At 37.8% G+C, this 14,152-nt stretch overlaps 1 protein-coding gene across 2 annotated transcripts in view; it reads right to left on the reverse strand.

Moving 5' to 3' along the window:
- Nucleotides 1-14,152, reverse strand: part of TDRD10 (tudor domain containing 10) — a 42,976-nt gene that overhangs the window by 10,375 nt on the left and 18,449 nt on the right. For both annotated transcript variants that reach the window (XM_056816333.1, XM_007481997.2), the window contains exons 4-5: nucleotides 13,591-13,649; nucleotides 2,418-2,488 (exon numbers count right to left, since the gene is read on the reverse strand). In XM_056816333.1, the coding sequence (XP_056672311.1) occupies nucleotides 2,418-2,488; nucleotides 13,591-13,649 (130 nt within the window). The remainder of the gene's footprint in view (nucleotides 1-2,417; nucleotides 2,489-13,590; nucleotides 13,650-14,152) is intronic.

Here is a 14,152-nt window from a genome sequence, read left to right on the forward strand (position 1 = left end):
CCACTTCACTGAAGCACAGGCCTAGAATTAGAAGGGACCTTCAAGGCTCTAGAGAGTCAAGTCCAACCCTACCCCCCCCCCCCATTTTACAGACCTTAGTGGATCCCTACCCAGCTCTACATGAATACTAGGAAGAAGCTAATACAGGATTATCCTAGAAGTCTTGTTGCAGTTTAAAGCTTTAATAGTCAAAGCTTAAAACATCACTAAGACTTCTGGGACACTCTATATCATCCTCATCTTCAACAAAGAAGTGCACAAGAAAGGAGCTTCCTATCTAATGGAGGCAAACATATACAAATAAAAGGGATGACTGAAATTTCCTATATATGTTAACAGAGAGAACTTAAACCTTTTGGGATAGGTAGTCTGGTCAGGGAAGGCTTGGCCCTAGAAGGGAGGGACTTCAACAGACAGATGGGTTAGGGGAGTTCATTTCAGAAATGAGAGGATGGATTAAAAACCCAACAACCTTCAGTTTTGTGCTCCATTCTAAAGCTTTCCTAGTTCAGTTTAATCATGCCAGGACTGGGCCTCATGGGAAGGAGGGAGTGGGTGGGGGAGGGAGAGGGAGAAGGGGAGGAGGGAAAGAGAGAGAAAGGGAGAGAGAGACAGAGACAGAGACAGAGAGAGAGGAGAGGGAGAGAGTGTATACGCACGTGCATGAACATTGCTCCTCTTCTGAATGTCTACAACACCATTATGCTAAAAATGTCCAAGCGTCTTCAGCACTATGTTTCGTCACTGTTAGCACTCCAGGAAAGTAAGGACTGTGCATTTTCCTCATTCTACAGATAACCAAGTCACTAAGCCATAGTTTCTGCAAGGGTTATTACGGGTCAAGGACACAGCCAGAAACAGAACCAAGCTTTGTGGTTGCCTGGTCCAGGCTCCTAAGCAGGGCTAGATACAGAAGCATACCCGTAGTACCCATTCCAAACCTTTTCACCTTTCAGTTTCCTAATCTATGTACTCACATAACAGGTGACTTTACCCCCACTTTCCTGAGAATGAATGACATGAGCTCCCTTGGCTCCCCTCCTTCTTACTTTAAAACTTCTCTGTCTTCTCTTGCCCTTGATCCTTCCCTCCACTCTCCACCTCTGAGGAAATTTAGTTGTCCTTCTGATGAAGGCTGACTCCTTTTTCTGTGACTTTTATCTCATTTTCACTTTTCTCATCCGTGAAATGAAATGAAATAGGCAAATTGGATTAGATTATTTTGAAGATCCCTTCTAGCTCCAAATCAACAAAACTTTCCCAATTTCTCCAGGGCTTTTTTCTATCAGAATCATAGAAGGGATTTCAGCACCACCTAATACAATCTGTGCATGAACAAAATCCCCTTTGACAGTAACAGGTGGTAGATTCCTCTTTTCTTGAGGAAACCTTTTTTACTTCCCTAGGCAGCCAATTCTACTTGTGGACAACTCTAATTGTAAGTTTTTCCTTACATCAGGCATGTATCTGCCTCTGTAATTTCCACCCATAATTCCTAGTTCTGTCTTTGGACACAAGTAGAAAAAGTTTTATCACTCACTGGAGTGAATACTCTTCAAAAAATTCAAGACAGCTATCATGTTCTCTGCTAAGCCTTTTCTGGACTAAATAGCCTCAAATAACATGTTCTCTACTCCTCTATCTGTTTTGACCTCTTCTATATATCTTCTAGCTTAAAGGTCTTTTGAAAAGATGTGTTTCCCTAATTCTAGACTTTCTCTGCTTTCTATACTTTTTCTACATTACTGCCAAATTATAATTTAAAAAACAAAAACAGGTTTCAAAACTTTAATGGCTCTCTATTACCTACTGAGAAAAAAGTATGATCTCCTGGTCCTGATCCTCAAGAAGATCCTATAGTCTGAATGGACTACTGGTCATCCCTAAGCACATCCTATTCCCACCTCCCCTCCCCTATCCCCCACTATCCTGTGCCTCTATTCACTTCCACTTGACTGGAAAACTGCCTTCCTTTCCCCATTTCAACAGGATGACCCACTAGTCTAACACAAATGCTCTTTCCCCTACAGGAATCAGAAGGATTCTTGGTGTTTTTTATTCTTGTTTTTCACTTTATCAGTTCTAATTTGTATTCTCTATTTGTATGCCTATCTTATCACCACTTCCAAACTATAAATTCTTTGATAAAAGGAACTATCTTATCTCTGCAACCTTTTTGCATATCACTGTTATACACAGTAGGTACTTAAATATTTGTGGAATAAACAGAGTTATATAGATAGAAAGCATTTCCAAAATCCAAATTCCAAAATAATGTATTTCCAAAGAGGAAGGTAAAGGAGAGTCCTGCACTGTGGAGTCTTTCAATTTTGTTTCTTTGCCAACACAGCATATTAGCAAATTAGACAAAGGTAAGAGGTATTTTCCCCAAAAGTCAAAAGGAAAAGCCACTCTACCATTTGCAGCCATTCTGGACTTTCTGGACACGGAGTGGGCCAAAATCCTTCAGAAGGGATAAAATGTCCTCCTAAGGAGAATTAGGAAAAGGGGAAAAGAAAGAGAAGGGTTGGGAGAGAAAAAGGAGAGAAAGAAGAAAACAACATTACAATAGTTCTCAAATTTTTAATCTTAAACTGAAATACACCAGGTATCTAGGCTAGGTATATCCTATCATCAGGCAATAAGTACATAGGAAGAATAGATTCATTTCAGACCAACCCATTTTTTGGAAGGTAATCTACTACTTAAAGGTATTTCTCCTTTTCTATTTTTCTTTTTTCTTTATTATTTTAAAAACCCTTACCTTCCATCTTGGAATCAATACCATGTATTGGTTCCAAGGCAGAAGAGTGGTAAGGGCTAGGCAATGGAGGTCAAGTGACTTGCCCAGGGTCACACAGCTAGGAAGTGTCTGAGGCCAAATTTGAACCTAGGACTTCTTGTCTCTAGGCCTGGTTCTCAATCCACTGAGCCACCCAGCTGCCCCCAGAATTTCTCCTTTTCAAGAAGCAGTTTATGACAGCAAAGGGCCTCAAGTCCATGGCATGTGAGTGTTGGCTGAAGGACCTCAACTAGAAGGAGGTTCAGGTGGGCATGATAGCTGTAATGGGAAAGAAAGATAATCACCTCACACAGGAAGCCAGCCAGTCTTCTGACACTTCTTAGACACTTCCTAACTATGTGATCCTGGACAAGTCACTTAACTCTCATCGCCTAGCCTTGGAACTAATACACTTTCTATCAATTCTAAGACATAAAGTAAGAGTTTTAAAAAAGCCAAGTTAACAGGCATTTATCAAGTACCTATTATTTGCCAAACACTGAGCTAAGCACTGGGGATACAAAGAAAGGGGAAGCCAGTCCCCAGTCTCAAGGATTTCATTGTCCTTGAAAGAGGAGACAACATGCACACAGTTCTGCATGTATATTTGGGGTAAATTGAAAGGTTTTCTGCAGAAGATGGGATTTTTAGCTGAGAACTAAAGGAAGCCAAGAGGTGGAGATGAGGAAGGAGAGTATTCCTGGCTGAGAGGACAACCCGTGCCCTTTGCATTGATCAGAGATTGAGTTTCTTGGGCTAGGAACACTAAGGACACCAGTGCTACTGAAGCATAAAGTATGTGGAGGTGATTAAAGAATAAGAAGGAACCAGATTATGGAGGATTTTAAAAGTCAAACAGAAGATTTTCTATCTGATCCTAGAGGTGGTAGGGAGCCACTGAAGTCAAGTTTATGGGAGGGGAGGAGGTGACATGGTTAGAGCTGAACTTTAGAAAATCACTTTTGTAGCTAAGTTGGGGCTAGGCTGCAGTAGAATCTTGAGGCAGAGAGAGAGATCAGAAAGCTGTATCAGCAGTCCAGGTAATGTGATGAGAGTCTATTGGGTGGTGGTGGCAGTGCCAGAGAAGAGAAGGAAACATAGACGAGAGACTTTGCAGGCTTTAAAACACCATACAGAGCACAAAATCTTAAGCTCTTAGGACGCCTTGTACAAATGCCACCTCTTATTACTTTTTTCATACTCATACAATTTGCAACCTCTTTAATGGCACAGTGTTTTAGTTTTCATCTTATATCTCCAAAGCCAAGCTAATATCTTGCACTTAGTATTTTGAAAACTGGATTGCTATAGTTTATTTTTATTTTTTTATTTTTAAATATTTTTTCATGTTTCCATGATTCATTTTCTTTCCCTCCCCTCTTCCCTTCTCCTTCCCAGAGCCAACAAGCAATTCCACTGGGTTGTACAAATGTTATCACTTGATACCTATTTCCATATTATTCATTTTTGCTATAGAACAATCTTTTAAGGCCTAAACCCCAAATCGCATACCCATATATATATGTGATAGATGATATCATATGTTTTTCTTTGGAATGCTTTAGTTTAAAAATCTCATATATAGTTATTAGAAATTATTTTGGGGAAATAAGGCCTGAGTATTACTAAAGATCCAAAAACATTTTGTAATACATACATATTCTTTCTAAAGTCTTAAAAAATTCCAAAATTTTCACCTCTTGATAGCATATCATCCTATCTTTCTTCCTGCCTCACCACTCACTCACTTCTAGTCCACTGTCAATTTCTTTTTTAAAAAGCATTTACTAAATTGGGGGCTTGGGGGGGTAGTGTAGGGCCCACACATGGCAAAAATTTTTTTAAAGCATTTACTTATATTATAGCAATATGGTCATGAAAAAATCATTATCATTAAACCTTCATCTATTAAATTATTATTAATATTATCAATCATTATTTTTGCTCTTCAAGTAATTGGAAAAAGTCACAAAATTACAGAACCAAGTGTTTTGGACACTAAGGAAAAAAATTAAGTCCATCTTCAGGTAAATAATGCCACTTAAACACACTTCAGTAATTAAAGAGACATTTCTATTTCCATCAAAACTACATGAAATCACAATTGGTCAGTTCACAAGAGTTTGAGCTTTAAAAACCATTGTAAACCATAGCCCAGGGCCCATAGTCCTGAGTTTATGGAAACTGAGCTTAATCCTAAGGTTGAGGTTGTGATTCCAAAATATCTTCTTTGCTTGAATTGTTTATTTTGGGAAACCTCAAGATTCCAATTCTTGTCTAGAGCTCAATAGATGTGGATAACAGGGTCCCCCACATTCCATATTAGAATTTTATATAAATAATGCAAATAATGAGTATAAGACAGTTCTTATTTCACCCCACAGAAAATTTGAGTTGCAATTATCCTTCCACTCTGGTACAAGTCACTTTTCCACAAGGTCCTAAAACCCTCCATACATAGTACCACCATGTGGGATGGATTCCCCTTACAATAGCATTGAACCTGGGGGTTGACAGCAAGGCAATTTCCCCTATATACACCAGTGGAACATTCTAAAGAATTTCTCTTTCCACAAGAACATATTTAGTTCCACACCCCACTCTCCTCACTCAGTGCTTTGCTGCAGTTTAGACTCTGCTAGTATATGCACAAGGAATATTATAACACCTACATGTATAACCTCTAAATCTTGGAGTCCTTCAGAGATTTGAGACTCATTTTGCAAAGGAGGGCACTGGATGAACTGAGGAGGAAATAGCTGTTTGTCCTCCAAGGAATAATAGAGTCGAACTATTTAAGTTATCAGATAAGCTGATCAATTGAGTAGTTATTATTAGAAGAAAAAGAGTTGGTAACTCCCTGAATCAGGAGTATTAGGAAAGCCATTTGCTGACCTGATAACAGCAAAACAATCTGTTGTCTTCTGGGAATATGTAGATACAACCTAACAGAACCTCCCAAGAAAAATGACTACTTCTCACTTCTGGTGATTCACATAGGCACAAATGATACCGTTTACCTGAGATAGATTCTCAAAAGTTAAGAAGTTTGAAGGACGAAACTACAGATCACAGAGGCAAAAACCTCTGTTTCCCTCACTGTAACCAACTAAAGTAAAAGAATACAGAAGCAGAAAAAACAATTTGGTAAATATCAGGTGGCCAAGAAAATAATGTCTGAGAGTGAGATCTGAATTTCCAGATCATAGCTATTATATGGATAACAGACCCTGAGGTAGGGATGGGATATATCTAATAAAGACTAGTAAGTATATATTTAAATAGTATCTCATAATACAATAAATCTAATATCAAATCTTTAAAAAAGATGAGTCGGAAGAGAGGGGCTAAAAATATCTGTTGTTAACCAGTAAATCATAAACCACTGAGAATAACTTGCAAAGAAGGAAGAATAATAGTTAACTATAAGTTCAGAAGAGACAAAAATCCAAAAAAGAAGACAGGAGTAAAAACTCATGGCCTCAAAAAGTCTGTACACAAATGGCAAATGTTAAATGCATTAATTCATGAAGATGAGTTAACAGCATTCTCTAATGTGGGAATCAAACCATGAAGTTAATATGGTATTAATATCCTATAGGAAATGTATGTATGATTGTGTTTCCCAGTATATTTTGTTTTTATAAAACCTCAAAATTCACAAGCAAAAAAAACAAACAAAAAAAAAACCAAATGGCAAATGTTTAGTCAACAAGCAAGAGGTATTAGAGATTCTAATGCAAGGCAGCAAATTTGATCTATTATTGATATTTGGAATGAAATTCAACAAAATCCATTACTAGAATATGCTTCCTAATGGAGCCTTATTTGAAAGAAACAGTATAAATAATGGGGAGAGGAGTAGCTTTGGAGAATTTGTATGCATGGGTAAAAAAAATTCAGAAACCAGAGATAGGAAGCATGATGTATATCATCTGCGTGAAGATCAAGAGAGAGAAAAAAAAAGAAGCAATTTTTTATCATCACACCTTGGACCAACTACACAGAAAGAGGGAATATCAAGCTAGGTATCTGAACCATTGGACCCGAAGTCAAGAAAAGATTTCATTCTTCAAAAGGTGGAAGAATAAACAAGGAGAATATCTTATATAGGATTAGATTCATAAAAACCAAAAGGAATTGGCTGCTAGGACTTAAATGATAGGAACCTTGAAGAAAGGTGACCATTCCCTTCTTAAGTTGGTAACGGGGGAGATGAAAGTCTGACAGACAAGCTCCTAAAATTTTAGAGAACTTTAAAGGGTCTAAAGGAGAAAAAAAAGGATCCTGGGAACTAAAATTCTACAATTAACATCATCTCAGAAATGAAAATTTTAAGATACAAAGGGAAACAATTCTAATGAGAAAGAAAAAATTAAGTTATCTGAAGAGATCCATGGATCTTTTGGGGGGAAGAAGGGGGAATTCATCAACCAATTAAAAAAATAGACATGTACAGGGTCAGCTAGGTGGCTCAGCTGATAGAGAGCCAGATCCCAAAGGACTCTTTGAGTCCTGGGCTCAAATCTGGCCTTAGTCACTTCCTAGCTGTGTGACTGAGCAAGTTACTTAATCCCAATTACCTAACCCATGCCATTCTTCTGCTTTGGAATCAATATTTAGTATCAATTCTAAGTTAGACGGTAAGGGTATTAAAAAAAAAGACATATACAGAAGATGGCAGCAAGGGCAAGTAATAAAGAAAGAATATAAGAGCATGGCATGGTCTTCTAAACAGAGTCAGGAGTGGTAAAGTTCAGAAGGAGCTGAAGCTGGCAAGGAAAGCCAAGAATAACAAAAAGGATTTTTATTACAGTGGGGGAAAGAAAAGGATCAAAGAAGGGAGGGAGGACTGCTGCTTTCAAGGATAGGGGGAAGAGAGTAATCAGTTCTCTCAACTTGCTTCTGTTTTGTTTCCTGCCAAGGAGAATGACCTTTGTATGGGAAATAACAGAACAAATGGTTAACAGAGAGTTGTTACCTGCAAGATCAGAAAGAGACCACCTCCTTTCCATTTGATGAATAGAAGTCACAGTATACAGACACAGATACTGAAATAACTAGTAGGTGTGATTAAGTCGCTGTCAAAGACATTTAAAATATTCTGGAAATGTAAGCAGTACTGGGACTAGAGAAAGGTAAATATATATTTTCTAAAAAGGAAGAAAGAAACTAAAGAGAAAAAAATCTGCAAACTACAGACCATTGAGCTTATCTTCTATTTCTGAGAAAATTCTAGAATTGATGATTAAAGAGATGATTAATGAACATTGAGCAAAGGAAAAAGTGATTACAATGAGCCAGCACAGCTTTTTCAATGACAGGTCATGACAGACTAACCTCATTTCCTTTTTTGACAGTGTTATTAAATTGGTAGGTTCAAGGAATGTTATAGATATAGTGAACCTAGATTTTAGCAAAGCATTTGATAAAATATCTCATAGTATTCTTGTAGAAAACGTGGAGGGATATGGGCTAAATTATAATATTGTTAGATGTATTTGAAGCTGATTAAATGGATGGACTCAGAGTAAATGTTACTAGAATAATGGTTTAATTTAAACTTGGCAGGAGGTCTCTAGGGGAGTAGCCCAGAGATCTATTTTTGGCCTTATACTGTTTAAATTTTTATCAATCAAAGGCGGCATGCTTATTAAGTTTATAGATATTCAGTTCCAGTTGTCACAGTCACTTCTAACCTCAATGGGGCTCAGTCCCGGTATATAGACAGTATAAAAAAAATGCTTGTTCATTTAAATGATTAGTATAATTTTCAAGGCAATCCCTGAGTCTGGTGCTAGCCAAGAAACATCCTTTCCATGAATATAAGGCAGATTCTAGAATTATGCTACCTAAGAAATGTTTTTCTGCTAACTAGGAAGGAGTGTGGGGTTATACCATTGCCTAGGAACTTCCCTCTCTGTTTCTACCATGTGCCTCTCTAGGACCTTTTACGCTCTACATTAAGCCAACAGCTGCCATCTCTTTGGTTAGAAAAAAATCTATTCAAATCTATGTTACCTGACCCATGGTCTAACAAGAAAAAGAGAAGTCAACCTCCCAGCACCAAGAAAAACTATTAGAAGGCATTGACCCTGGATAATTTTTATGGAGGAAAAATCCAGACTACAGAGGAAATAGCAGAAGAGGGCATACAAATAAATGTACCCAAACCTTCCCCTCCCCCCAAAAATGGAAATTGGCTACAATCTCTTGAAGAATTTAAATCAGAGCTTACCACAGGGTGGCTTTGAATTAACAAATTCATCTTGGGGGCAGGCTCAATCATTGAAATCTAAGAGTACATGTCTTTATTCTTCTCAACAAGGTGTCAATGGGCATGTCAAGATGTCAATGGGCATGTCTACACTCTCCATAAGAGATACTTTCAAAGGTTTCCTAGAAAGCTCAGTCTCTCTGTAGACTCAGTGAACTGATTCAGGCTATATCCCCTGATCAATATCTTATACCCAAAAGTGTCCCACAAAAAAGTTCACCTCTAGGTAAGTTCATATTGATGATGGAATGGCCTTGATCAACTCCTACAATGATATTACAAAGAACTTGATATTTCCGAAGACCTGCCATGTCCTAAATAGAATCAAGCTGATTTTCAACTTGGAGAGGCTTAGCTCTTGAAGCATGAAAGTTGCTAAATACCTAATCATGCCCTCCCCTCCTTACCCCATCCCCATTTATACTGTCACTAACACAGGTCATCGCTAAACTATTAGATGCAACCAGTAGAAGCAGATACAACTAGGATCCAGTTACAGAATCTCAGAGCTAGAAGATACAATCAAAAGTCATACAGTCTTTTCCACAACTGAAGCAGGAAATCTCCCAAAGAAGCAGTCAAACAGCATCCATCTGAAGATCTTCAATAGTGACTACTTTAAAAATTCTTCAAGAGAGCACTCATATTCCTCCAGTTTTCTCTTTACCATATGCTCTCAATCACCTCTTCTTGTCCAGCAGACCTTTTGAGATACTCCCCTCTCTCCTCACTATCTGGTCACTCTCTGCACGAAAAAGTTCTAGTCTTTCAGTATACTTCTTAAAATGCAGCATTCATAACTAAACACATGTGGAAGAGGGACTCAATTTGTTCTCTTTACTCTCAGAAGGCAAAAAAGTTACAATGAGTAGAAGTTATAGAAAGACAGATCTTGAGCCCAAAAGGAGGAAGAACTGAGAATTAGAGCTGTTAAGGGATCATAGATTTAGAGCTAGAAAGAAGCTTAGAGGTCATCTGGCCCATGGCCAGATGTGTCTTGCCCTAGGTCATGCTAGTGAGTAGAAAAGCCAGGGTCTAAACTCGGGTCTTCTTCTGATTCCAAATCTAATATACTTTCATAAGATTACACAGTTAGAGCTGGGACAAACCTGAGAGGTCAATGGTACACCCTCTCATTTTATAAATGAAGAACCTGACATCAATCAATGGAGTCTTCCTGACTCCAAGTCCAACAAGCATTCTATCCACTATACCACATTGCTTTTCTTTCCAAGGTCCCAAAGCAGAACTGAATGCCTCTGGAGGTCATAGATTAAAGCTAGGAGAGACCTTTGAGATCTAATCCAATCTTCTCATTTATAATAATAGCTGATGTTCATATAAAACTTTAAGTCTTGCAAAGCCCTTAACATCCATTATTTCACTGATAATTACCACCCAGTAAGATAACATTTCAGGCATTATTTTCATTTTATGTAATAGGAAACAGGATCAGAGAGTTTTTTTTAATCCTTTCCTTTTGTCTTTGAATCAATACTTGGAACCAATTTGGTTCCAAGGCAGAATAATGAGGGCTAGGCAATGGGCATCAACTGACTTGCTCAGGGTCACACAGCTAGGAAGTGTCTGAGGCCACATTTGAACCCATCTCTAGAATTGGCTCTCAATTCACTGAGCACCCAGCTGCCCCCTGGAGAGCCCTTAAGAAACTTATATTCTATAGGGAGAGATAATATGAATATATCTATAGTATACAAAAAATAAACACCAGGTACTTTAGGCTTGAGGAAAGATGTGAGAATGAGAAATGGCTTAATGTATAAGATGGTAGCTGAGCTTCAAATAGATTCTAAAAGGTAGAGGTGAGATGAGGGCATATTCTAGGCACAGTAGGCAGCTAATGCAAAGGTGGGTGAGGGAACCTATAAAGGCTTATTTGGCTAGACCATTGGTGTTGTAAAGGGGATCATGAGCTTAGAAAGGTAGACTGGAGACAGGTTGTGAAGGGCTTTCAATATTAAACTGAAGAGTGTATTTGATTGCAGAATTTATAGAGAATTGTTGGATTTTTCTTGAGCAGAACATGATAAGATCATAGATTTGGAGCTGAGAGGAATCTCAGAAATCATCTAGTCCCTCTCATTTTACAGATGAGGAAACAGAAAGCCAGAGAGGCTAACCAACTTAGTCACACTAGCAATAAGTGGCAGAAGTTAGATTGAAATCTATGTCCTCTCTTTCAGGAACCATCACTTGTGCTTTACCTCAGTAAAGGAGGGAAAATGAACTGGAAAAGGAGATACTTGAGGCAGGTTGACTAAAAAGGAGGTTATTGTAATAGTCCATGTGTGAGAGAAGTGAAGAGATCCTGAGTTAGGATGGTGGTCATCTAAACAGAAACAGATGCAAGAGATATTGTGAAGTTCATAAGAGTTGGAAACTGATTAGAGACATAGGATGAGTTGAGAGTATGGTTCAAAGATGATTCAGGCTGTAGATCTCCTTGAATGGTGGCTCTCTGAACAGAAATGGGTAAATGAGGAGGAGTAGGTCTAGATAGGTGGCAATACATTAGTAATGAAAAATTATGCAGGAAAAGCATCAGAATATCATCAGAAAGAGAGGCAGGCGTGTTATAAAATAAGAATGAGCAACAGAAAGAGAGCCTGCATATTCTGTTGGGAACCACGTACTGGTGTCAATGGATCTGGAGGAGTATCTCAGCACATTGGATACACCCCTTGTATAGGATTTATTGGAAATCATGGACAATAGTTGCGAAGGTGTATAATCACTGAAGGGAGTATTCTTACCAAGGTAAGAGCACTGAACCTTCTTGGCACAGAAGCTTAGATTCTTCAAAATGAGCTCAAATATTATTAGGACCACCGTTTAAAAGTTTGGCAGCAAACTCAAAAACAAAGGACACAAATATCCCAACAGGAAAAAGAGTATTTCTCCCTCCTCAATTCCTGTAGCATTTGCTGCCTATATCACTTAGCACTTACCATATGCTGTCCTATTTATCTATTTACATCCTTTTTTATTCCATAAAAATAGTCTGGGAGGAGTTTGCATTTCAAATCTTTTTTTTTTTTTTGCAACCTACACAGTGGCTTGCATATTGCAGATGCTCAATAAATGTTCACTGAATAATTGGAAAAAATGGTGAATATTTCATAAATCACTCCTAAGCCCTCTGTTCACCTTTTACTCTGTTTTGCCCACTAAACAGCTCATTCATTCTTACAACTTTAACAATCACTTCTCCTAAATCTGTATCTCTAGTCTATTATTCTTATCCAAGTTCTAATTCTTTATTTCTATTTAGCATTGCCTCAAACTAAAAATCTCCCCAAAACAGTTTCTTTCCTCTATTTCCCCACCATTCTCAATCACTTGGTCTTAAAACCTTAAGAGTCATCCATGATTCCTTATTCCTCTCCATCTTTTGTATTCTGTAAGTACCAATTTCTAAGGATTTTTCTTAGTTTGCCTGTATCTATTCTCCTCCCCCTCATTGAGTACTCTTGCCATCACTTTAGTTCAATTCCCATACTAAACCTTTCTGCCTCTGATTTCTTGCCATGAGAATATGTCCTACATAGTAATCGCTAGACTAATTTTTCTTAAACTGTACTCTCATCATGTAACTTCCTTGTTCAAAAAACTCCATTTCCTACCCTATCATATCTATGCTTAGCCAAAGATCTATCTTAAATTGGGATATGTGTGTAACCTTACTTCATCAAAATTATCCCAATATAAACCATCTGCTTTGGTTAGGTTGATCCTCTCACTGTTCCATGGATATTTTCTATGTATTCCTATTTTTATGCCTTTGATATTCTAAGTCCCCTTGTTATACTGATTCAAATACTATCCATCCTTCATGTCCTACCTTCTTTATGAAACATTCCTCTGACTATTCTATCATCTACCAAAAGGACAAAAGGATCTCTTTTCTCAGGATTTATAGCATTACACAGTTTAGCATACAATTATATCTTCTTGTACACCCAATAACTGTTGCATGCCTGCCATTCTTTCATCCTTGACTACTAAGCAATACACATATGTCCAAGCACTAAAGTAGGCCCTAGGAAGATAAAGAAAGATAAGAGGAAACATTCCTTACTTTCAAGAAAATGAATATTTTAGTATCATTAAAGCCCCATAAGTAATGTGGCCTTAATATATGACTACCTCCCAATTCACCTTACCTAGGAGCCAGGAACTGTAATATTTTTAGTGCTCTGCACACAGTAGGCACTTAAAAAAGTTTAGATTGAATAAATTTCCTTCATAGTGCTGAATATATTCCAAAAATCAAAGAAAAGTGGATTTGGGATTATTTGTTACATAGACCCTCTCTATATATTTAGAAAATGAACAACTGAATATGGTAGGGATTACTCTATCATTTAAATCCTCTCAAACTTATCTTCCCATATCTATGGGATAAAATGTTTTTGACTGGCATCTGTAAAACTCTAAAAAATGATTAAAAAATAAATTTACCCAGGAAGGGAAAAGGCAAGGAAAATTTACAAGAAGTGGGGAGCGATACCTCCTTGGTGTCCAATGGAAGATTTCCAACATACACCTCTGATTCTTTCTTCCTGTGTCCTAAAAAGGAAAAAAAAACAGTAAGACTGTTTGTCACCCCATTTTCACTGCTATGCATCCAAAAGAATTAAAGAAGACTTAAGAATCTCTGATGAGTAAGCTTCTCTGTAGAAAATAAATGGGAAGGGGAAATTCTGAGAAGATGATTGAGGGAGGTAACCTAGGGAGCAACTCCCCCTTTAACCACCCCAAATAAACTATAAAATACCCATATGTGGAACAAATACAATGACAGGAAGAAAAAAGCTGGAAGAAACTACCATAAGGTAATTGTTACAAAAAAATTTAAAACAAAAAACCGAAGACCATTTCTATTGTTTCTGGTACTGCAGCTCCAACCCCAACTCTTAAGCTGAGAGGGGGAGTGAAACATGGACTCCTAGGGCAGAGAGAGGCCTGTGAGTCAGACAAACACTAAGGGGAGAGAAGGAAAGGAGGAACTGTAGAGCCAGGTGGAGCATATTGTGGAGAAGGAGGCAGAAATGAGGAGCTGGTTACAACTA

This window comes from Monodelphis domestica, chromosome 2 (genome assembly GCF_027887165.1).
Source record: "Monodelphis domestica isolate mMonDom1 chromosome 2, mMonDom1.pri, whole genome shotgun sequence".
Classification (NCBI taxonomy): domain Eukaryota; kingdom Metazoa; phylum Chordata; class Mammalia; order Didelphimorphia; family Didelphidae; genus Monodelphis; species Monodelphis domestica.